Source organism: Pan paniscus, chromosome 12 (assembly GCF_029289425.2).
Source record: "Pan paniscus chromosome 12, NHGRI_mPanPan1-v2.0_pri, whole genome shotgun sequence".
NCBI classification, from domain to species: domain Eukaryota; kingdom Metazoa; phylum Chordata; class Mammalia; order Primates; family Hominidae; genus Pan; species Pan paniscus.
Genome location: NC_073261.2, coordinates 75,326,176 through 75,351,375, shown reverse-complemented (window position 1 = coordinate 75,351,375; position 25,200 = coordinate 75,326,176). Strand labels below are relative to the sequence as shown.

General features: G+C 36.9%; 1 protein-coding gene across 43 annotated transcripts in view; it reads right to left on the bottom strand.

Annotated features, from left to right (window-relative positions):
• Positions 1–25,200, bottom strand: part of NRXN1 (neurexin 1) — a 1,114,986-nt gene that overhangs the window by 1,089,159 nt on the left and 627 nt on the right. For 29 of the 43 annotated variants that reach the window (XM_055107954.3, XM_055107959.3, XM_055107953.3 and 26 more), the window contains exon 2: positions 20,948–22,640. In XM_055107954.3, coding sequence (XP_054963929.1) covers positions 20,948–21,719 — 772 coding nt within the window. In that variant the 5' untranslated portion in view covers positions 21,720–22,640. Of the gene's footprint in view, positions 1–20,947; positions 22,641–25,200 lie in introns of those variants that run through there. The other 14 variants (XM_055107955.3, XM_034953106.4, XM_034953109.4 and 11 more) reach the window with 1 other exon arrangement.

Sequence of the window (25,200 nt, the reverse complement as noted above, 5' to 3'; positions counted from 1 at the left end):
ATAATAATAAAATTAAAAAAAAAAGACCTACCATTTAGCAACTATAGTCTTATAATAACCTGTTACTCTCTATTTTTCTAAGTACACCACATACTCAAAAGGTAAGCTCCTTGCCCCTTAATATAGTTACAAGGTTTACAAAGCTTAGTTTCCAGCCTGTTTAACCACTTTTCACCATCTTGCCTCTGTGCACTACAAATTCTAAGTTATTTGTAGTTCTTCAAATGAGTAAGTGTCTTTTTGCTTGCTCTATCCTCTTCTCCCTATGTTCCCTTAGCTCTAATTCCTATTCATATTCAAGTTTCGCCTTAGCTGTCTTATCCTCTAGGAAGCCTCCTCTACCTCCCAAATCTGAGTTGCTTGTGCCCTATCATTACTGTTCATCACTCTGTATCGTGGCTGACCTTGTAAATGTCTATATTCACCTATAATCTATGAACACCAATAGAGCAGTGACCTGCCTATCTGATGACAAACATAACCCCAGTGCCTAAGCTCAATGACTTTACGTATTACTTAAAAGTCATAAATGTTAAACATTTTTCTCTAGTGCATAAATTACAACACTAGATACTATAATGAGCTATAACTCTTGGTCTCTTTTTATTTCAAAATTCTATTTTGTAACAAATTACTTTGTTTCCATATGCAATTGGACATGTTTTTCAGATAATTATCAGAAGATTAATGAGCATTTTCTGAACCATTTCTGAAATACAGAAAGGGTATTCAAAAAAAATTATTGTCCAAAGAAAAATTGATACAATACTTATTTGGAAGTCCTGAAATCTAAGAGGGTTAAAAATATGTGTGCCTATGACAATTTCTGAACTATTTACAAAATTTTGGTGATACAATATAGAAACTATTTACATACTTTCCTTATGAGTTACTTATGAAAACAATGTTAACATAAGTTACTCGAAGTGTTAGGGGTTTAGGAAAATTGTGCATAATAAGCACATAACCATTATACACATCAAAACGTACTTTTACCTTTTGTGTGTGTGTGTTTTATATATTATTTTTCTATTTTTAAATGAAGAAGATTTGAGAAATTATTGATTGGATAGTTTTTGATAAAGGATAAAAGAGTTAGACAGGTTAAATAAACATTTTTATGGGATGCACTTTTACATGAATGTTTCTTTCTTAAACTGAATAAATCCTGAGATAAAATATTATCACCAAAGATATTTAGCTAAATTGTGGACAAATACATAGAGTAACAGTCTGTAGACAACAGCAAATAATTATCTGGAATATTCCCTTCATTTCAAAAGTTTTCATCTTAGGTATATTGTTTGAATATCTTATTATCAAAAAGCCAAAATATGATGAAAAAGTCATAAAGTGATAAAATCCTAAGAAAGGAAATAATAGTGGAAAGAAAAATTAATCTTGCACAGAATAGAAGGAAAATAAATAAACGAGAAGCACACAAATAATCAAATAAAGAAAATAATAGTAGAAAACAATAATCCTGTTTTGTATGCTGAGATTTGCCTACAGTCTTCCTATAAAATATCTGGAAACTATATCTAGAGGTTTCTCTTTGATTGTTGCTGGCAATGTATCATTTGGTTGGGAAATACATTCACACATAAATAAAAGAGATCAGTTATAAAGAAAAATACAAAAGTCAAATCAATTAAACCCAAGCAGCGCTCCAAATCAAACAAAGAAGAGAGTCAGAGAGTAGCTCAAATGCTATTATACTATCTAAAAAGAAGTGGTTTACTTTTGATCCTTTGTGTATATGACTCCATAGAACCTGCCTGAGCTATTCTGAAGCTGTGAGTGGCGATGGTGAAGGCAGATGAGAAAGCATGACGTGTAGAGACAAATAAAGCCTGGGTTCAAATTTTCTCCTTGCTATTTAGATTTTTCCAGGAATTCGTTTTCCTAAATACAAAATGAAAATAATTAAATTTGGTTTGTGTTTTTGAGAATTAAGTGAGATAATAATCACAAAGTTGATCACTGCAGGGTATGGCATAAATTCATTACATATCAATTCCTTTCCTCTCTTGCCCATTACTATCTATACAGGGCATTTTGAAAACGTATTTATTAATTGTATTTCTTATAATATATCATTTTAATTGTGTATAAAATATACTCAAAGATACTAAAAGCATCAATATAATAATTTCCTAACATAACATTTTAGCTCTTTGTAAATATATATAAATATAAATTTATAATTTACAAATTAATAGCCACAAATGTTTTGTTGGAATGTTTTTATAAAACTTGTACTCATATACTTCTATTTTTTATAGACTGCTTTTAATTTCGTGATAATATTAAGGTTATTTGGTAGGACAAATCACATTTTTGTTTTATTTTTAGGCAATTTTTTCTTAAACTGGAAAAATCTGAGACATACAGTAAATGAAACAAAAATCAGAGCTGTAGAGTCAATGAAAACAAAGTATAACTAATTTGTGGAAAGGCAAAAATTAGAACCCAGCAATGTACTATTCTACTAAATATCTTTAGTTTCCACATAAATCATGAGTTGGCATATAACATGGATAGTCTGAATAAACTCTTGTTACTTAACTCCAATATTGCCCTAATTTCAAGGAGCTGATCCAGAAGAGGAAGATCTGAGTTGGGACTTCAGACCAATGGCAAGATTCAAGCCTTTCATCTCCATGCTTTCTGCATTTTTCTATAGATATTCAGTTGTGAAACACCTGGAGTTTATGTGTAGTTGGCTCACACCAGCTGCATTTTTGAAGAAGGGGTAAAATAAGCATTTTGGGTTAGATATGAAAAATTTTATGCAACAAATGCATATTTGGAAACTGCAAAATGAGCATGAAAATCAATTTATATGCATCGATGAATGAATATAGACGGGCTATTTTCAAAGTATAGGCATTCTAGTGTAGCATAATATATCGGGACAAAAAGAATGGGAAGGAGGCAAATTGCTCAGCTTAGTCATCCATTTGCAATGGAAAATTGCATTGTCAGGTTCCATTATGCCTGCACAAATTTAGACAAATTAAAGAGTCTACTAAGTAATTATTGATAACATACATGTGTATGAAGTAGAGCAGGAAAGTTGTGAGTCATTTGGAACTTCTCAGATGTTTCTAGGATTTTCATTAGCGAAAGGAGGCATTGAAAGAATGATAATATACCTTACTATGAAACCAATTTGAGACACAACACTGGCCTATTCAGCCATATCTCTTCTATGGTGACAGAGACGGATAACAACCGGAAAAAGTGTAAATAAAACATTAACACAAATCACTCTGCTGAGGAGAAACGTTACATCTGGTTCTGGACCCTGCATCTTGTTAGGATCCCTTCATTCATTACTTCATTACCAGGAGAATTATTCAGTCTGACACACGGGACCAAGTTAAAAAAAATCCTTAGAATTATATAAACTTTAAATCCTATAATTCTCTCTTTTACAGTGTGTGTTCAGAATATATTCTGCAAGGTTAGTATGGTATTCTGTTCTGACAATATAAACATTCTACTACGTTTAAGACAGAATGTTCAACCAAGGATAACATAAATCCCTGGAAAGTCATATAATGGGGTCACATCTTCTGAAATGGACTATTGGTTTGACATTTCAAACATCTCATAGATAATCCCTCAAGATGGAGAGTCACCAACTTCCTTTGATAATCTGCTCTTGCACTTATAAATATTTATCCTTCAACAATTTAAATATGTTTTTTCTTTACCCTCTTCACTAAAAACAGCAAAACACCTGGTCTTTACAGGTTATGTGCCTTTTTTATACATAAATAAGTATATAAATTCTATTTTGCATATATGTGTATGTATTTGACATTTATTTATACTCGCTAAACGTATTTTTAACAAACTTTCATACCAGTTCACAAAAGCACACCTCATTCATGTTATATTGTGAGTCATTATACACAGCTCTACCATAATTTATTTAATCAAATCCATGTTAATAAACATTTGGATTTGACTCCATTTACTTGTTTTCACTATTACAGACAACATGCAATGAGTACCAGTGCTAATATATTTGTGAGGCTTGTTCAGGTATTTCTGTTTAAAACCAAAGTTCCTAGAGGTGAAACTGTTAAAGGAAATACACATTTACATTTTCATAGTTACTGTTAAACTGCCTCTCAAAAGAACTATAATAATACACACTCCATCCAAAGATGCACAAGAGCATAAGAGTGTCTACGTTGCCACACCTTTCGGCCAAAACTGGGTATGATGGTCTTTTCTGTGCTTTTTTTTTTTTTTTGGTCTTGCTTTGCCACCCAGGCTAGAGGACAGTGGCACAATCACAGTTCACTGCAACCTCTAACTCCCAGCCTCAAGCAATCTACCTCAGCCTCAAAAATAGCAGGAACTACAGGTGTATGCCACCACATCTGGCTAATTTTTTAAAATCTTTTTGTATCTCGCTTTTTGCCTGGGCTGGTCTCAAACTCCTGGCCTCAAACAATTCTCCCACTTCAGCCTCCCAAAGTGCTGAGATTACAGGAATGAGCCACCCTACCCAGCCTGATGGTGCTTTTTAATATTTTCAACAAGCTAAACAATAAATCATATACTTCATTTTAATTCACATGTCTTTACTTATTATTGAGGTCAAGCTTCTTTTTATACATTTACTGGCTATTTGATATTCTCTTTTAAGAAATTGCCTACTTGTTTTGTTTGACCATTACCAACAATATTCTCTTCTTAATACCTTGCAGTGAGACCCACTAACGTTTGTTGAACTCCTACAGTGGGCCAGACTCTGGTAGCTCTTACGTATATAAAAAGTGTAAGTGCTCCCCTGGGGACTTAGAATCAAGTGAAGAAATCAGATGGGATGATAAATTACTATAATAAAATGTGTTCAGCATAAGAATAAGGGTCTATACAAAGCCAGCATTGTCCCTGCTGGAGAACCAGGGGTGAGCAGGAAGAGGGTATCAGGGATGATTTCACAGAGAAGGAGACCTTACAGATGGGTTTTAAATGATGGGTGAAATTTCACTCAGTAGAGATTGAATGGAAGGCACTAGGTCCAGAGAGAGTAACACTAGAAAGAACCCCAAGACATGTGAACACAATTATTATGCAGAATATAAATAATGACTGGCTTAGATCACAAAGTTTCTGTTGAAAGAAAATGGTAAGAAATGAGTCTGGATAAGGAGACCAATTTATATACAAGTGCTTGCCTGCCATTCTTGAGAATCTGTATTTTATCTTTCAGCCAAAGGAGCAGTACTATTTATAAAGGATCACTCCAGTAGTAGAGACAAATGGCATTGAAAGGGGACAAAAGGAGCAATGCCTGAGATTGGGAAAGTGGTAAGTAGACTATAGCAGCAATCCTGATGAGGGAGTATTAGAGCCTAAAATAGCATAATATCAATAGAATCAAGAGAACTTGGTCACAGAAAGCATGTGATTAATCCTTTCATCTTTCTACAACTAGTCACACTGGATATTCATCTCTGTGGCAGCATTTATTGCACTGTAATGAAATCATGCATGTTGTCTACCAGCCCACCCCACTAAAATGTGACGCTTTCCAACTCTTAGACCTGTAGTTGACCAAAACGTTGTTCCACCAAAAAATAAACTTTCAGGTTTCCTCACTTTCCTTGTGTTGACATTTTATGCTGCAACAAACTCAGTATTTATTAATCTAAAGTCTTTTTTAAAAAAAAAACCTAGCCTCTATAACATTCTAATGCCTTAGTGCAAACTGTTTTATTTTGATATGGAAGAATCCAGTGATTAGAGTAATTTGAAATGATGGTGACTTAATTAAGAGTGTGAAGCAATCCATTAACTATAATTTGTAAAAGGAGCCATACGTTTTTCACTCTTTTAGGTATACCATTGGACTTGCATTTTCAAAAAGTAAACCTGCTAATTTTTGCTGCAACTGAGGATATCATTAACAATATCACCAGTAGCACACATGTGTACCTTATTACAGATCTTCATATACTATAATTAATAGTGAGTTTTATTCGTATTTGGATGCCTGAATTGTTTAGACTTGTATTTAGGTTTCAAGCCCTTTATTGGTGCTGTCAAACGTTTAGTCCTCAAGGGCTTGAGAGCACAGAGGTGAACACTGCCTAAGACCTAACATCTCACCTCCTCCTGTGTGATGGCTTCTTAATATGTGGTTCAGGAATTATGAATGGAGAAAAACAACAGAGGGGTCAAAGATGAGGCTAGATTTCTGGTTTGTGTAACTGGCTTTCCTGGGAAACCAAAAACATGACAGAATACCCAGAAATGCATGTTTTTCATTTTGTGAGTACTATAATTTTTTTTCTCTGGTTTTTGTTTTCTTTGTTTTGTTTTTAACCCAAAACTATTTTTCTGCCCTCTAATCTCATCCTCCTCCAGGAACAATTCATACCAGTACTACCAAAGACCCTTTCACCCAAAGCTGTATTTCACAGAGGAAGAACAATTACATAGGATATAAACGGAATGAGATGTAAGAGACACCACTCGAATATTCTGTGGTTATGCAGCAGGGCAAGAACATCACACCTGGTGGAGGTAGAGTCAGTACTGGGAGGATACCCTGGAGATAGCAAAGCAAACAAGAGGAAGTGCAAGGTGAGTCTGCAATACAGGCAGCGGCTGTAACTCGAGCTCAACCAGCTCAACAACGTTTAAGGAAACATGAAACTGGGGCAATCCACTGTGTAAAGAGGACAAGGGCAGCTGGCTCAGGGCAAACATAAGCATGTGGGTGGAGAGCCTGCCCAGAGTGTATTCCAGGGACACCAATGTGCAACAACAGCAAGTCAAGTCACTGGGGGAAGTAATTCATGGGCCAAGTGTTCTGTAACAGTTGGTGACATATTTTATGCAAATGTATCTGTGAATTATAACTTCAGACACTCTTGAAATAGAGTTGTTTTTTTTTTTTTTTTTTTTTTGGCAGAAATTAGGTTTTGTAGGGGGAGGGGAGAGTATTTGTTTTGGGCTTTTTCCAACTCAGGACTTGGGAGATTTGCATGTTAAAAGGCTTTCAGAAAAGTCCAATTATTTACATAACTACAGAACTGAAAATATATTTCAAATGTTACTTAGTCCAGGCTGCTGACCAGAAAAAGAGGAACCTTAAGCAATTTAAAACTAGCAGTTGTCTATTTAAGCTACTAAGGATCTCTAGTGATACAGATTCACCCACCACTTCTGCTGACCTGTTACCACATTTATACTAGAATTACAAGTGAATGCTGTTTTCTCTTTCCTTCGGCCTAAACCAGCACAATTTTGTTCAAATCCATTTCCATTGTTTAGTCCTCTGTGGACCAGACTACCACTGCCAGTTTTCCTTAGTCCAAATTCTTTTTTCTGTTTGTCAGCTCATATTTTTCTGGCCTACTTTTCCTGCTTACAAATGCAATGCTATCAAGATTTTTCCCTTTATACAATTCTGGACTGCCTGATCTACAGACACTAGTGAGAGACATTTTTTAAGCCACTAGATAACAAAAACCTACCAAGAATTTTATGAAGTTCTTGTCCATGCAATTTCCAAGGCATGATGGGAAATTAGCAAGTCAGACAAAGGCAACAGGGAAGGTGAGGGGGTCACTAAAAGTGCAGTGATGCTGCTGCTGGGATGAACAGACCAGGATGACTGTAATACATTTTTGGAACTAGCCTTTGGAAGAGCATTAGCCAGCTGAAGTGATAGTGGGTAAAATAAACAGAGCGGGGGCTATTAGAGGAAGGAGGCTGAATGTCAGATCAGTTGCAAAGAACGAGGATTGGAACATTTTTAGCTCAGTGAAGACAGCACTCTCTCTTAGGCAGATAAAGATAATTGAAGAGGATGCTAACCATATGGATTTTATTTCCACTGAAGACATAAAAAAATTAATTTATGTCAACAGAGAAAGGATATTCATTAAACTTAAGGGAGAAATTTTCTGCTCAGGAAAAGTTATTAAACAGTTAAATGGAATTTTGAAAAAGAGAAAAAATATGACATTGCATTAGCTTATACAGATTTCTTTGAAACACAGGAGAGATTATCCTATGTGAAAGGGTGTGGAGGATATACAGTTAGTTATTATTTTATAAATAAAAAAGAAGGAATTACAAGTGAAGAGTCTGGCCTCAGGAGTTACGCAGCTATGATTCAAATGTCAGGTTTGTGAATTTCTAGTGCGTGAATTGGGGAAAATTTTTAAAATCTTTCTGGGCCTTAATTTTCTCACCTATCAAATGAGAAAAACGTCACCTACTTTTTAGGGTTGTAGAGTAGACCAAATGAATTAATAGCGCAAAGAGCTGAAAATAGTGCCTGACACACTGTGAAAGCCATTTAAGATTTTGCTATTGTTGTTGATGTTGTCAGTTGGCAGGAAAAATTCCAATGATACACTGCCAGAAATGACAGCTAGAGACAAAGAATGATTATATTTTCTGTAGGTTAAATGTAGACAATTATGTATTTATTCTTGTCTTTTCCTTCCTATTTCCCTTTTTGGCTTAAGCCCAGGGCTAGAAGTCAAGCAATGTATGTTCCTGTTCTGTCTTCTACTAACCAGATGTGTGATTTTTTAAATTTTAAACCAACAGTTCTCAATGTCCTCATTGTTTCAAATTCTGTTAACTCTTCTCTCTGTCTGTCTGTCTCTCTCTCTCAATTTACTTTAATCACAAATACTCTTTTTCTCTCCCATCATCTTTTCTCCTATCTCCTGTTCCTCTCTTCTGGTCTTCTGTCTCATTTTCTAAATTATCAAACAGCTCAAGCTTCCCAGCTTCCCTGAGGCTTGAGCATCTTTCCATCCTCCACCTCCTACGGGCAGAAGACACTCAGAATTGTGTATTTGGCTCCAGTTCAAATTGTTATTGTCTCTGTTTAGGATACAAATAAGGATTTTGTCCAGGATGGATAATGTCTTGGGTCGAGGAGAAGGAAGGTGCCCATCATTCTTCTTTATTGCCAAGAACCTCTGGGAACATGAACAGCTCCCAGCTAACAGCTGGAGAGGAGCACCATTCCCAGAAGATTTATTCTAACTCCTGAAGCTCTACCTATGTCTGTACTTTTATGAAGGAAATCAATATATAGAGTCATAGAATAACAATGGATAAACTTCAAGTGAAAAAAATTATTTAAATGTCATCTGAAGTCAAAAAATACATTGTGATAGAAGAAAGACATATTTTAATCCAACCATTTTTAACTTAAATAAAGGGTGAACAGGACAGAGGAAAAGAAAATGAATGTCTAATATATTATAAAATATATGTAATGATATTAACTGAAAAATGGAGCACGTTTTTAAACTTACAAGTTACCATTTGAAAAAAACTACTTTAAATTTCATATGGAACCAAAACAGAGCCCGTACAGCCAAGAAAATCCCAAGCAAAAAGAACAAAGCTGGAGGCGTCAAGCTACCTGACTTCAAACTATACTACAAAGCTACAGTAAACAAAACAGCATGGTACTGGTACCAAAACAGATATACAGACCAATGGAACAGAACAGAGACCTCAGAAATAATGCCACACATCTACAACCATCTGATCTTTGACAAACCTGACAAAAACAAGCAATGGGGAAAGGATTCCCTATTTAATAAACCATAAAGATCCTTGAAGAAAACCTAGACAATATCATTCAGGACACAGACATGGGCAAAGATTTCATGACTAAAACACCAAAAGCAAGGGCAACAAAAGCCAAAATTGACATATGGGGTCTAATTAAACTAAAGAGGTTCTGCACAGCAAAACAAACTACCATCAGAGTGACAGGCAACCTACAGAATGGGAGAAAATTTTTGCAATCTATCCATCTGACAAAGGGCTAATATCCAGAATCTATAAGGAACTTAAACAAACTTACAAGAAAAAAACAACCCCATCAAGAAGTGAGTGAAGGATATGAACAGACACTTTTCAAAAGAAGACATATATGTAGCCAACAAATATCTGAAAAATAGCTCATCATCACTGGTCATTAGAGAAATGCAAATCAAAACCACAATGAGATACCATGTCATAGCAGTTAGAATGACGATCATTAAAAAGTCAGGAAACAACAGATGCTGGAGAGGATGTGGAGAAAAAGAAACGCTTTTACACCTTCGGTGGGAGTTTAAATTAGTTCAGCCATTGTAGAAGACAGTGTGGTGATTTCTCAAGGATCTAGAAACAGAGGTACCATTTGACCCAGCAATCTCATTACTGGGTATATACCCAAAGGATTATAAATCATTCTACTATAAAGACACATGCACATATATGTTTATTGCAGCACTATGCACAATTGCAAAGACTTGAAACCAACCCAAATGCCCATCAATGATAGACTGGATAAAGAAAATGTGGCACATATATACCATGGAATACTATGCAGTCATAAAAAAGGATGAGTTCATGTCCTTTGCAGGGACATGGATGAAGCTGGAAACCATCGTTCTCAGCAAAATAACACAGGAACAGAAAACCAAGCCCTGCATGTTCTCACTAATAATTGGGAGTTAAATAATAAGAACACATGGACACAGGGAGGGGAACAGCACACACTGGGGCCTGTCAGGGGGTGGGGGTCTAGGGGAGGGATATCATTAGGAGAAATACCTAATATAGATGACGGATTGATAGGTGCAGCAAACCACCATGGCACGTGTATACCTATGTAACAAACCTGCGTGCTCTGCCCATGTATCCCAGAACTTAAAGTATAATTTAAAAAAATAAATAAATATCAAAAGCAAATATGTGTATCGGTTCCCTAACTTTTCTGATAAAAGAGGTTTCTGGGATTCTTTTTTTTTTTTTCTTTTAAGAGATAGGGTCTTGCTCGGTTGCTCAGGCTGGAGTGCAGTGGCACAATAATAGCCCACTGCCTCCTAGAACTCCTGGGATCAAGCAATCTTCACACTTCAGCCTCCTGACTAGCTGGGACTACAATGCACGTATGGCCACCACATCTGGCTTTTTTTTTTTTTTTTTTTTTTTTTTTAGAAATGAGGTCTCGCTTTTTTGTCCCGCCTGGTCTGGTACTCTTGGACTCAAGTGACTCTACTTGTACTCCCAAAGCACTGGGATTACCTTATTTCCTAGAAAGTTGGCAGAACTTTTTAAACAGACATTCATAAATGTATACTCTTACACATTTCACTGTGCTTTTGAGTAGTGAAATACAATATGTAACTTCCTATATTTAGAATGTTTTCAATTCAGTAAATTAAACATTTAACATTTGTAGCATCACGTATAATTTTAAATAAATAATTACATTATTTGCTGGAAAATAAATCAATTTTTCACCAAAGTTAAAGAGCTTAAGCTGTATAGTGGTTTCTTCCACACAACAACTATAGTCATATGCTGCCATGCCAGCTATTTCCCTAAGGAGAGTCAAGGCATGCTTAATTATAGAGGAACACCATTACTTAGAAGAAAAAACATGAGTCTTTAATTTCCTTGCCTCCGCTGGACGGGGCTGTGGATTCTGCTGAATCTAGCAATGTCTGAGTAACACTTAAGCCTAGCTGTTTCCATATACGGGCCAGGCGTTGTGAGGTCCCAAACAACAGTACCTCCTAAGCTCTCATCAGTTGTGTTTCCATCACGGATTAGAACCCACACAGAATTCATTATGTCTATAATTAAATGAAGAAAGCCCTTCTGATGTCAGGATATTAGTGAAGCAACTGTTCGTCTTGGCAGCTCCTCTTTTAACTTTTGGATTGCCAGATCCCTCCTGGGAACCAACCTAAGAAAGCACTATTTGATGTAGCAGTTGTTCCTGCAGTGTGGTGTCAGTGCATTTCTAATTACAGTCCAGACAGTTTTGAGCGTGAGTAACTAGACAAGAGGCCAGGTCAGCACTTTGGCTTGCCAGGTCAGACTTATTTTCCTCCCACTTCTTTCCAATAATAGTTTCTCACATATACCTGAAATAGTACAGAGCATTCATCTTTCCAACTCTAAGAACCACTCCTAAGTTCAATTTCAAGCTATGTGTTGGGAAGCCAAACTCGCTCAGCCAAAAAGAGGCACTATCTTCTCATTACGACATTTCAATTAAGTGCCCACTGTACCATCATCTAGATTTTCAGCAGAACCATATTCTAACTCAGCAACTCTCATTATTTATGTGACTGAGCTAGTTCTTTATATTTGTGCTGACTCACCACAGAGGTTGATATTTTCAATAATTTTATCATCCAAACTCTGAAAGAGATGAAAACTTTGTGTTGCTTGTTTTCCAAAATAATAAGTTTTTCATCAAAAGGACAAAAATTTGTTGTAATATTATTTAGTTGCAATATTTTGGGGCTTTACTGCTGGTTATGATAGAGTAGAATCAACCCATAAAGTAGAATATGAAAAGAAGGTTAACAAAGGAAGCAAATAAACAAGCGTTATGAAAACAAAGAGTGATGAATTCTGACAAGCTATTCCATTTTCTTTATTATCATGACAGTAGGAAGCAGCACTAAATGTAAGAGTCTGCCACAACCCTCAAATCTGATTGCTTTATTATAAGTCAGCCATTTAAAATAGTACCAACCTGAAAACTAGTGAACAAACAGCCCAGCATCCCTTTGATAAGCGAAATATACAAGTTGTGTCATACAATGGACAGGGCTGCCTGCTAAGGTATTGGGCATACTTGGACCCAAATCCCAGCTCTGCCATTTACGAGCTACTGAACTTTTAGCAAGTGATCTCTTCTAACTCACAGTTTTCTCACTGATAAAATCGATATTTTATAAAATTATCAAGTAGGACTATGGTAAGACTATATAAGATAAGATAGACAAAGTACACTGCATAATGCCTTTCACTCGAAAAACACTAAATAGTAATTTTAATAAAAACTACTGTGATTTTTAACAGAATGATTTTAAATTATTCTCAAATTCAAGAGGTGCTTATGACCTTACCTTTAAGGAGAGGCATCTAGTCCATTTTCTGAAATAACTTAATGTATAATATTTTTGGGGAAAATCATGTATATTTGCAGATTTAGAAAATACTATGAGAGTTATGGTTCAACTACCCGGTAATGCCTTTTCCAATATCCAATTACTCATTCAAGTATTTACTGAACTCTTACAAAATACTCATCATTCAATTACTTAACAATTCCAGCAGTTGAGTTGTTCTAATTGGAAAACTTACATTGCCTGATTGTGTTGGTAGGATTTGTGCTCCATGGATGCAAGTGTAAAATAAGAACCTATGTTTTATTTCTAAACATTATAAAGAACATAAAAGTGGAAAATGATTCAAATTCAAACACTGTATACAGTGTTTAAAACAGAGTACTTTCTCTGCTTACTTTTAAAATTATTCATAAATAGGTCTGCTCTCTGGAATACTCTTTGGATATATGTTACAAATATTTGACTTTTATACTCAACATTTTTCAATATAGATTTCCATTAAGGATTACTTTGTAACTAAGCTTTTTTGTATATTCAGTGCATTGGTATTCACTGAACAGCATTTCTGTTTTAATTTGAAAGGTTTTTTTTTTTAAGTTGAGGGAGAGTTTACATAGAGTAAAGCATATACATTTTAGGTATATAGTTCAGTGAATCTTTACAAATGTAACCACCACCCATATCACGCCCAATGCTCCATTGTTTTGTCCTCTTCTAGTCAAGACCACTAAAAGGTACCTTTATCCCGACCTCTATCATCATAGATTAGTTGTATCTGTTTTAAACTTCATATAAACAGAATTATATCGTATGCACTCATATAACTGCTGCCTTAAAGCACTTATTTTATTTGTTTAAATTTTACCCAAGCGGAATAAGGGAAACAATGTCCTCTTTACTTAGCTTGTCATAAAATCCATATTTTAAAGCATAATAATAAGAGAACTCTACCAAATCTGATGCATACTTCTGGGCATAAATGATCTAAAATACATTTAAAATGACCCCAAAGTAGATGTAAAGAAATATGATTCACATTTTTATAATACTATTAGCATTCACAACGTCCTACAGCAATCTACCTGCTACCATTTAATATCTCCCACAAATTTTTAAGCTTTGAAAGAGTGTGTATCTATTATCTACTCGCAAACAATCTGTGAAGTAGGTTGGCATTAGTTCACAATATATTAGTAGTCTGATTAGGTGGTTTCCCAATTCGCAACCTTAGAAAATGAAACAGAACATTGATGGTGTTATTTTACTTTTAACATTTGTTAAGATGTAAAGTCCCACCTGGAACTTAGTTCTTCAGATTCCAAACCATGTTCTGTTTACACACAAAATACAAATAATCATGTGGCAAGAAAGGAATCTGAGAGAGCATGGTACCCATTCCAGTATTCAAGTAGAACTACATGGAATCCATGCTCAGGAGAGAAAACAAAAAGCCTTGCAATTTTCTGAACAGCTCTAAAGCAACTGGCCAAAATTTTGTTTTCCAAAGCTAATTAGAACATTTTAAGATTTACGTATTCAGCAAAGGCCGTGTAAATTTACCTATTCGTATACTTATGAATGATGAATAAAAGAAAAGGAACTGGGCCACAAAATTATAGAGAAGTACACAACAAAAAAAGTATAAGATTTTTGCATACTGTTTTTTTAATAAACCAAAAAACTTTAAAAAATGTAAAAATAATTTATTCTGAATTACATCAAATAGCTTATATACTTTTTGAGAGCACAGTTTGCACAGCAACTTCTAATAGGTTTATTAACCCCATAATAAAATGAAACCTGAATATCTATTGTAAGGCCTAATTTTCAGTACATATTTATAGGAGTTAATTCTGCAACCAGTGTAGCTGAGGAAGGAGTATAGAATGTGGTCAACGACTATTTTCAGGTACTAATGTGTCTCAGAGTCCTGGTTTTCATAATGTAGCTAAGAATGACAGAAATATTATACAGTGCCAGTTCTTTCTATCAGGATAACTATACTTTTAGTAATCAATTTAATTCACATTTAATGATACCCAAAACTGAACATATCAGTGACATGTATACATATATATATACACAATTTTATGCTGAAAAATATAACCTACATATGATAACTAAAATAACCGCTTGCTTGAACTTTTAAAGCCAAATATATTACCTATCTTATCTGCAGCATATGTGTAAATAACTTTAATGTATAAGAGAGTCTCAAAGACAAGTTATAAATTCAATAAATCTTTTTTATACTAAAACTATTAAAACTTTTCCTATTTGATAGACAACGTACTATAAACGTCAAAGTAAATGGTATCTTCAATAAGCTATTAATATAGTAAAAATCACTGCTTAAATATAAAATTGGGATGGAATACAGGTATTAGTTTATGTGGAAAGTGAAAGCATAGTTTCTACATATACTTTTGTGTTAAGTGCTTACTAAATCACAAAATTCTCAGAATGTGATTTTTTAACATATTTTGAGTAACAGCTAGACATGGGTAACATTAGAACACAGCTGCATACAACAGAAACAGAGGCTCGTTGTCTTTATAAACTGAAACTTTAGGCAGGTAATGGATCATTATTATACTAAAATTCCTTTTAGACAAGAAAGAAGAAGTTCTATACATTTAAATTTTGCTTGAAAGTACCCCTAAAAAAAATAGTGTCGGTGGAAATAGTGAGTGAGGTAATAGTAACAAAAGTAACACGTGGACACTTACAAAATGCTTACTATGTGCCAGGCACTAATCTAAGAGATTCACATGAAGTCACCTGCTTCATTTTCTTAAGAGCACTAAGAAGTAAGCAGTATTCCCATCCCAATTTCACAGATAACACAATTGAGGAATAGAAAGTTTGAGTTTGCCACTTGAAACCAGGCAGTCTGGCCCAAGAGTCTGTATAATTTAACCTCTACACTACAACTGCATCTCAGAATAGGAAAACAAAATCTCAAAATAATATATTTGACTTTATTTGTGGCATTTTAGAATAGTAACTCAGTATTGATTATTACCTCATAGTCAAAATAAACTTTTTAATAAACAGATGCCTTTCACTGTCATACTTTAAGAGTTTCCCAGAATGCTTCCTCTAGATCAAAACTATTGATGAGTTTCTGTGACTCAGAGCCTTCTCAACACCCACCTTTTCCTACAATGGCAGACTTCAAACAAAACTCTGGCAAAATCTCTGAATCATTTTTAACCACTATCTACTTATATAATAACTTCTTAAATGAAAACAATCTTACAAAGATTACAAGCACCTACAAAATATTTTCCTTTATTGTAGTAGTTACAATGTTGATTCAAACAACAAATATATTTTGTCAGTAGAACATGTACTTGGGGGTATACTATAAAGTATGGCACTGTACTTGGGGTATGCTATAAAGTGTGGCACTGCCACTGGGTTCCAAAGACCCATAAAGTCAATGGGTGTATCTGCAGGAAACCACAGTACAATCCACATAAAGGGTTCAGGTAATGCTTTTCACAGGTAGAACCAAAGTGTTCTGAACAATCAATGGCCTTACATTTCAACACCTAACCAAACCCATGATGACTTTAACTTCCTTCAAGAAAGAATTGTATTTTTCCCCTAGTTTAATCTACAGCTTACTGTGGGTGCTTAACAAATGATGTTGACTGACAAACAGAAAATAATGTTTCCTCTTTCTCCCTGGCCCCCTTTCAATCTGTTCTCTACACTGTAGCTAGAGTGACATTTTGGAAATATAAATGTGATAATGCCATCTTCCTCCCTACCATCCACACTACACTCTTTGCATTACTATTTTATCACTTTTACAGTAAAGACAAAAATACTTGACATGGTCCAGAAGGTTGTGCACTGCCCGACCCCACTCCTCTCGAGTAGGGAGTTAGAGCTCCATGCTTAAGGCATTCTCTCAGTGGCACATGCTGTGTCATCTCCTGCATCAGAATTCTGTTCCTCTGGGCTTTACCTGATTAATACTTTTCCTCTGCCTTAATTTGGTTAATTTTTTCTCACTTTTTCAGATTTCAGTTTAATAATCACTTTTTATTACGTCAGCTGACACTATTTTAAGTTTTCATAGTATCATGCACCCATCCTTCAAAATACATACCACAGTTTTAAGCTTCATTTTTTTAAAGTCAATATGCCTTCTCACTAGAATATGAGGTCTATGAAAGTAATAATTATTTCTGCACTACCATTTTATTGCTTAAGCCTAGTACTCTGGTACACAAAACAATCAGTACTTGCTGAATAAAGAAATTAATAAACGAATGAATGAACAAATGAATGAATGAGTGAATGTGGTTGCCTATCTGGTCACATTCACAAAGTAATGGAAAGCAGGAGCTTTCTTAAGTCACATGTATCATACTGACATGTTCAGTGACATTAAACAATCAGGAAGCATAAGCCATACATGTTTATGGCCATTTAAATAGAGAACATGCAAAAAAAAAGTGAAAACAGTCCAATGTGGGATTTTAATATACATGACTCTAAAATGCACGAGACCTGGGGATCTGGAAATCATGAGAATTATAACTTAATTTCTTATTGATTATCCTTGTTATTCTTGTTTTTAAACTGGATAGCTATGAAATTCACTAATTCTTTCAAGTTGCTAGGGATCTATGAGTGCTCTTAAGTAGAAATAATGTTCAAGGTCATTTAGATGAGACCATATCAACGGTCCAGGCACTTAGATGAAATGAATATAAAAAAGCTATGTACCCTGTAAGCATTCATCACTCAGGAAAGGTGACATTTTTGCTTAGTTGAGTTCTGAGGCTGATGCTCAGGGTCAAAGAACATAAGTGATGCATAAATTAGTTTTGTTCTATCAGCCATTTTTACGTTTTTTTTTCCCTTGAATAACACCTGAACCTGAAAATAATCTCAACCCGAATGAACTGGAAATCTTATTTGCCAGACGTCAAGAAAAAGGGCTTGGGAACAAATAAAAGTGTTTATGCTCTTACCCAGGTTCTGCCACTAACCTGGTCATCACACATAACCTTTCCTGGATTCTCTAACAATACATAAATAAATAAAACTTGCTAGGCTCAAACACAAAGCCAGGATGAAATTGAGCTCATTCAATAAAAATATTCTGGAAATTCATAGGTGCATAAGTTGTTTCAAGGCACTCTTGGCTGGAGGTTGGGGGAGAGATAATATTTTTATTATCTTATTATAGTCTTACTTTTTAGTAGTTCTTATTGTATTTTAAATATGAAGGCAGCTAAATGGTGTTAAAATTTTAAAAGTATTATAGTTTGGACCAGAGATAAACTGAATTTATGTTTAATATTTACTTGTCTGTTTTTTTCCCTAAATTTTCTCTTAATGAAGTGAACTTATTGATTTTAAAATTAGTTTTTATGAAGAACATGGCAGACAATGTAAATACTGGCTACAGGCAGAGCTTTGTTGATATTTCATCTGAATAGAAATCATCTATCCCTAGCCATTAATACATGATCTGTATTGGGAGAGTCATCCATTCTCAATTAATTATTCAATAGTCACTTGACACACATGAAATAGGGAAAACAAGCAAAATGGAGCCAATCCTTCTAGGAAGACTGACTCTGCCTTTATCACTCCATCTCCCAATTCTGTGATACTCAAAAGAATCCAACCTTTTGTTTTCCTTCTACGTTTAGTGGTGATCTTTTGCACTCCATTTTCAGTTCAAATTTTCAAAGTGACTCAATGCTTCAGAAGAATCCTAATGGATTTGCTATTCTGAGTTGAATTATCCTATGTACCAGGCACTACACTGTTCAATTATGCATCTTGGTAATTCCAAATTCTTTATCTTATAGAAAGAGCTATCCATTTGCAAAATAAAATGCATTTCAGATACATCTAATTCTGCTTCTCTTTAACAAATTACTTTTTCCACTCTTAACTGTTCCTGATTATGCATGATCTCTGAATCCCTACATTAAAAATGCATAGAAAAATAAAAATTTTCATTTAAAACACCCTCCCACACAGTACAAGCTGTCATTGTGTCATATTTGTTTCCTAATTTAAGGAAGGAAGCTACATTTCATGGGTCCTTCATTAAATTGCCTTCTCTGTATTTTAAAGTGCCATTAGGATACTTAAGACAATTTTCCCATAAAATAATGTTCATTTTAAAATTTGTTTCTATTAATCAGTGCAAAAGTATGCAACTTCAAATTACAGTATGGAAATTATCATATCTACCTAGCATATTATTCATGATTCACAAGTAGATTTGCTAGAAGAAAAAAATTATCTTTTTTATTTTGTAAAACATAACTGTAAAGCCTGCTCTCATAACCATAGAAATGTACTGTTAAAGCTGAAGTGCTGTATAGGCCATGGAATACACAGTTTTCTATAATTACCTAAGCCAAAATATAATGAAATACAAAAACCCACATGAAGACAGAGCGCAACAAAATAGCCCTTTCTTTCTTCCCCTCCTCCTAATCCTGTGAAGGCTACAGAAGTCTCCTAAAGACCAGTTTTTTTTCTTCCTAACTAACTCTCCTTGCTGTTTAAACAATTACAAATCTTATCAAGTCTTCATTTCTCTTAAAGTCAAGTGAGAGAGAACTGCCAACTCTAATAAGATTTACAAAGGCTAGTTCCCCTTAGCAGTGTCAGCAAAAAACAAAGACATTATACAATAAAACGCAGCCACACAGAGCTTTTGTCCCTATAGCTTTCGAAATCAGATTTAATAATTCACCTTTTTTCACCCATTTCAGCCACAAATGCCATTTATCCATGTGTTGATTGCCTTGCTTTGACCCATAAGCTATCTACTTTAAATCCTGACATCTCCTACTTAGCCACTGATTCGTCTTTTTCACACCACTCACTTTCTGTTAGAGGCTTTGCTGTATTTATACAACCGTATTTTCCTTGGTCATTGTCATGTAACAGCACCGGCAAAACACACTGAAGACCGAATTTTATTTCTAAAGAGGAGAAAACAGAACTTAGGTATGACTTTTGTAGTTTAATGCCACACTGTTTTAAGCCCCAAGAACCACAGAAATTACAACTTGGCCTCTACTACCCAGATAAATGTCATTAGCCGAATATCCTTAGAAAATCTCTTGCAATCCCTTACATGCATCCCTGTTTATTAGTCTGCAGAAGCTTCCCAATCCAGCAACATCTAAATTTCTCTACTACTGTATTTCTCTTTATAAGGCATTTGTTAATTAAGAAATCTTATTTAATCTCTAACATTTTTAAACGTCAGCTGACCTCACACTTCAAGAAACCGCATAAATGACAAAATTTTACTTAAATTTGACAAACGTTGGACTTGGATATAACAGTGGAAACCAACATTATTCCAAAAAGCCTCCTGCTAATGAAGAAACTCTTCACATCCTCTCTTTCCCTTTTTCCACAACGAAAAGCAGGTTTTTACCGCTCTATCTGCAAAAGGCAGAGCACTGCCCGTGAACCCTGTCTTTCTCGTCCTTTACCACGAGTGACCAGAACCACGTGGGGATTCTCAACCACGGCCGTGGTATACCTCTCCTGTGCTTCATTTCTCATCAAACACATGCCCAATCTTCTAGATGCTTGTTTGCATCTTAAGGGCAAAGTCTGTGTGTTACAGATTTAGAAGTGGTAGAGACAAGTACAGTGGTCATAGAGGTGGGCCGCGGCCCAATATAGGGCCCAACCTGCCAAAGAACCCGAGGAATAAGAAGAGGCCATTGTATTTGCCACTTGGAAGGGAGTAGTGTTGGTAGAAAGGTCTCCAGAAGGAACTCAAACTTGGATATGGGGGCTGCCAATCCTTAGGAGGATGTCAAGGGAGAAGCTGTGGAGGTGGTAAGGTAGAGAGGCCCCCAGAAACAAGGTCCTTCCCTCGAAGCGAACTGCCACACGTTTGGCAAGATTAGGAAGACCCCATGCACCAGCCCGGTCCCCTCCTCCCCGCGCCCCGCCCAGGCCCCGGCCCCCGTGGGTCGGGCGTCGGGCCTTACCTTGGCTGCAGTCCTTGCCGCGGAAGCCGGTTCGCGAGCAGTCGCACACGGCCTGGTCGTCCACCACGGAGCACACACCTCCGTTGAGGCACACCCCGCCCTCGCCCTCCTCGCCCGCCTCGCACGGGCTTCCCCCGCCGCTGTTGGGCGGCTCATCGTCCAGCTTCACCTCGCCGCTGTCCACGGGCAGGGCCTGCGAGGAGTTGACCCTCACGTCACGAATCCACCCCTTGAAGGGCTCTCGCTCCCTCACCGAGGCCAGGGTGAGCTTGAGCGCCGCGGCGCGCAGTTCCGGGGGCAGCCCCCCGACGAAAAGGCCGCTGAACACCGTCATGTCCCTGCGCTTGGACTTGACCTCCACCCACTTGGCCTCCACCTGGTCGATGAAGAGCGTGGTGTTGCGGAACTGGCGGCGGATGCGCACGCTGTGCCAGGCGCCGTCGTTAACCGGCGTGTCGGCCAGGAGCGTCGCAGGCTCAGCGCAGAAGATGGAGAAGCTGAGCTGCAGGCGGCCGCCGCGCGTCAGAATCAGCTCCAGGAAGTCGCAGAAGCCCTCGTCGTCGAAGTAGAGCACGAGGCCGCGGGCGCTGCGCGTCTTGAGCTGGAAGCTCATCTCGCTCTCGCAGCAGGCGTTCCACTTGGGGAAGCGCGTCCATTGGCCCTCGGCGCCCGGAAACTCCAGCCCGCTGCCCAGCTCCGCCCAGCAGCCCAGGAGCAGCAGCGAGAGGCACAGAACAAAACAGCCCCCGCGCTGGAGCAGCGCCGTCCCCATGCTCGGGGCTGGGGTGCGGCGGGGGGGTGCCGGGGCCGACAGGGTCAAAATGGTCCTGGACACCGTGACGAAGAAATAAGGGTCCCGAGAGACAGAAAGGTAAGGAGAAAGGCGGGAGTGAGAGGGATGTGCCCTCCTTTATCTAGTTCTTTTCTTCTTCTTCTTCTTCCAATAACCCCGCCCTCTCTCCCTGTAGTCCTCTTCCAACTGGAAAACGTTGACCCCAGTGGTACAGGGTAGCCACAGAACTTCCAGACCAAAGGGAGGATGCACTTTGGAGGCAACGTTCTGGAAAAGGCTTCAACAAAAGATCAAGGGAAAGCACTGACCCATTTGAGTCTGATTAACTAATTTAAGAGTATCTGTAGTGTCAACAGATACTTAACTCCTCAAATCCCATTATCTGCCAGGTTCCATCAGTGGTACCAGGCCAAAAGGAAGCAGTGAGAGTCAGTAAAAAGAAAACACTTTTCTCAAGAAAGTACAGGAAGCCAGCAGTGAGCCAGTATCCTTGGATGCTTGTGAATGCCTCAAGTCTGTCTCCTTCAGATGTGGGGTCTTAAAGCAGAACGGAGAAAGGGATGCTTGCCTCTTTAGGGCACCACTTCTTAACCCGAGGATAGCTTCAAAGGCCTGCTTCTTCTGTCATAGCATGGGCTTCAGCACCGCTGCAGCCAAAGCCTAATTCCTTGTGCATGGTCTCACAAGTTGGATTTTACTTCTCTTTTCAGCCACGGCAACAGTAGGACTCAAACCCAGCAGTTGCGAAATAGCCAGAAGCTGTTAGATGTGGAAATCGCAACAGCTCCTCTTCTTTTCTCTCTGCCTCTGCAGGGCCAAGCTAAGATGCCAGCACATCAATTGGTTGTGTGTTGGTGATGCATTTTGGTTTTATCTTGTCTTTTTTAAGGACTCAGACATCTGCAGAGAATTAAAGTCAAAATTAAGGTCTAAAGTCAATATAGTATTATATAAATCATTATTCAGCTCATAACACAAGTGTAGACCTGGTCCTATTAGTAAGGCAAAGAGTTCACCTTCTTGTATAGAGCTTTTGTTATCCTCACTACAAGTAAGTCCTAACATTTTCTAATAGTTAATATGACACTTTTACAGTCAGCCATGACACCCTTGTAGTTTATTATAACTGTTAGTTGGTAACCCGAAGTTTTAAAGAGAAATTTGATTATGGTTATCTTTTTCTTTTCACAAGATAGTTTAATTTTTTAAATATGTGAGGAGAGAACAAATGCTTTTAAGGATTTCTACCTATGTTGTGTGCTTGTTCTGCGGACAGTAAAAATACAACCTATTCAAATCTCAGTTAAGAGATTTTACAATTGGCAAATTAGATTAAACTGTTGGCAGGAAGCTGCCAGCTTAGACTTGTATAGCATTCCTGCCATTTTATTTTTCTTAGAAGGAATATTGATGGTTTCTTGATAGTCTCTTGCAAAATTTCACACAAGTATAGTTCTCCTTTATATTAATGAATAATCTGTTGTAAAAGAAAACCACTAATTGGAGCCAGATTTATGTTTTTGGCATTGTCTCAATTGCCCTAATATTAACTTCTCTAAAGGTGCATAAAGTATTTAATATTTTGCCTGAAAGTGTAGATCTAACTCCTCCTGAAGTCTGTATCTTGCTGTCAGCCCTCACAATTTGTGTGGTGAGAAGAGCTGTTGGCATGTATGTCATCTCAGCTGCAATGGCTCCAGGATGCTAGAATTTAAAACCGTACCTTTGAATCACTCACTATACTATTAAATCACTTCTCTTTATTCAACTCTAATCTGACAGGTTCTTGAAATGGTACAGAAATCATAAACACTGATTTTTTCCTAAGTCATTTTTTAACCAAAAAATAACTCTTACCTTTTGAAAAAAATTACAAATGTATAATCTGTTCATGTCAAGAAAGTGCATTATTTTTCTCACTATTTCTTATATTCCCCACCTCTTGCAAACACACACACTGCAATATATATACACCATACACACATGCACACACACACACCCCAAATTTATTGTCTGGATGTAGAAGCTCACTACCCAATTAACACTTTTTTTCCCTTACAAGCTGAAACTAGCAGTAATTTATGGCACCGCATTGTGCTGCTGCTTCTCCATGGGGGGAGCTGAGAGCATTTCTCTTCAGTACAGAGCAATCCCTACAGGTGTCAGCTGAGAGCCACCAAGCTAGGGTATCCCACTTCAAGTTCCTCCCAGATGAAATTGATGACTGGTTCTCTCTCTTTCAACACACACACACACACACACACACACACACACTGCGGGTGTGCGCACATACACACTGCCCACTAGCAAAAGGAAATAAAAATCTCAGTTGCTTATTTATTATAGCTGATACATTCCACACCATCAGCAATCACCAGTCATATCTTGTCTCCTCCTATATCAAACCCAAGGAAAGAGGCTCGTCAAATCATCTGAAATAGCATATTATTCAGTATACTTTCATATTTTAAGTGGACTCAGGAATCTGCTAAATTTTCAGTCATTTGCAAAATAAATCTGGAATATCATGATCAAGAGTAGTGCTTTGAACACTTTCTCAAGCTCATGTGTTAGAAAACCTTTTTTTTTCTTGTGTGTGTAACTCTGTTGGAGCCAATTATTGTATTAATTAATGTTACATTGATCACATAACCTTTTTTCTCCCGTCCCTCCTGCCCTCCTCCACTAATGCACACTTTGACAATTTTAAGGGATGGTGGAAGAGAGAAAAACCCTAGAGCAATACATATGTACATATAGATATATATACATTCTTATCACAGGGAGGTTAACTGGTTTTCCCAGTTCTTGGAGGAAGCTCATTGTATGTGAGCGAGTATCTGTATTTATATGGAGAAAAGAGGATTCTCTCTAGGTGCCGGAAAGACCTGGCCAGTTCACAAATTAGAGGATGAAATAAAGGGATCTGAAAAACATCCTTACTGCAGCCAAAAGAAGAAGCGCTCTAATTCAAAAGCAGACTAACAGCATCATTAATCTTTTCTTTCATTTCTAGAATCAAATTCATCCCAAGTCACTAGGAGGATCAATACAGTACGCTCATCGGCTGCAGTTGCATATTTTAATGTTTCTGATATGACACACACATACACACCTATACCTTTCCATGCATCCTTCAATATATATATATATATATATATATCTTCATGAACATGAAATCTCTGAGAGAAATTTTAGAAGTGCTTATTATTTCACCCCTGGCTTTTGCAAAGTCTCTCAATACCAATGCACAGCCAAAATTCTCTCTGGCTTTCCCGCCCAGTCTCTAAGCTCCATCTCTAATACCAGTGCAGTTTCTTGGAGCTCAGGGTCTACTGCACAAATTAACGATGGGCACAGTGTGGGGCTGATGAGGTAGGGAAAGAAATATATGGAGAGATATTTTATTGCTTTGATATCTAGCCTGTCTCTTCTTTTCTTTCTTTTGCTAATAAATCAC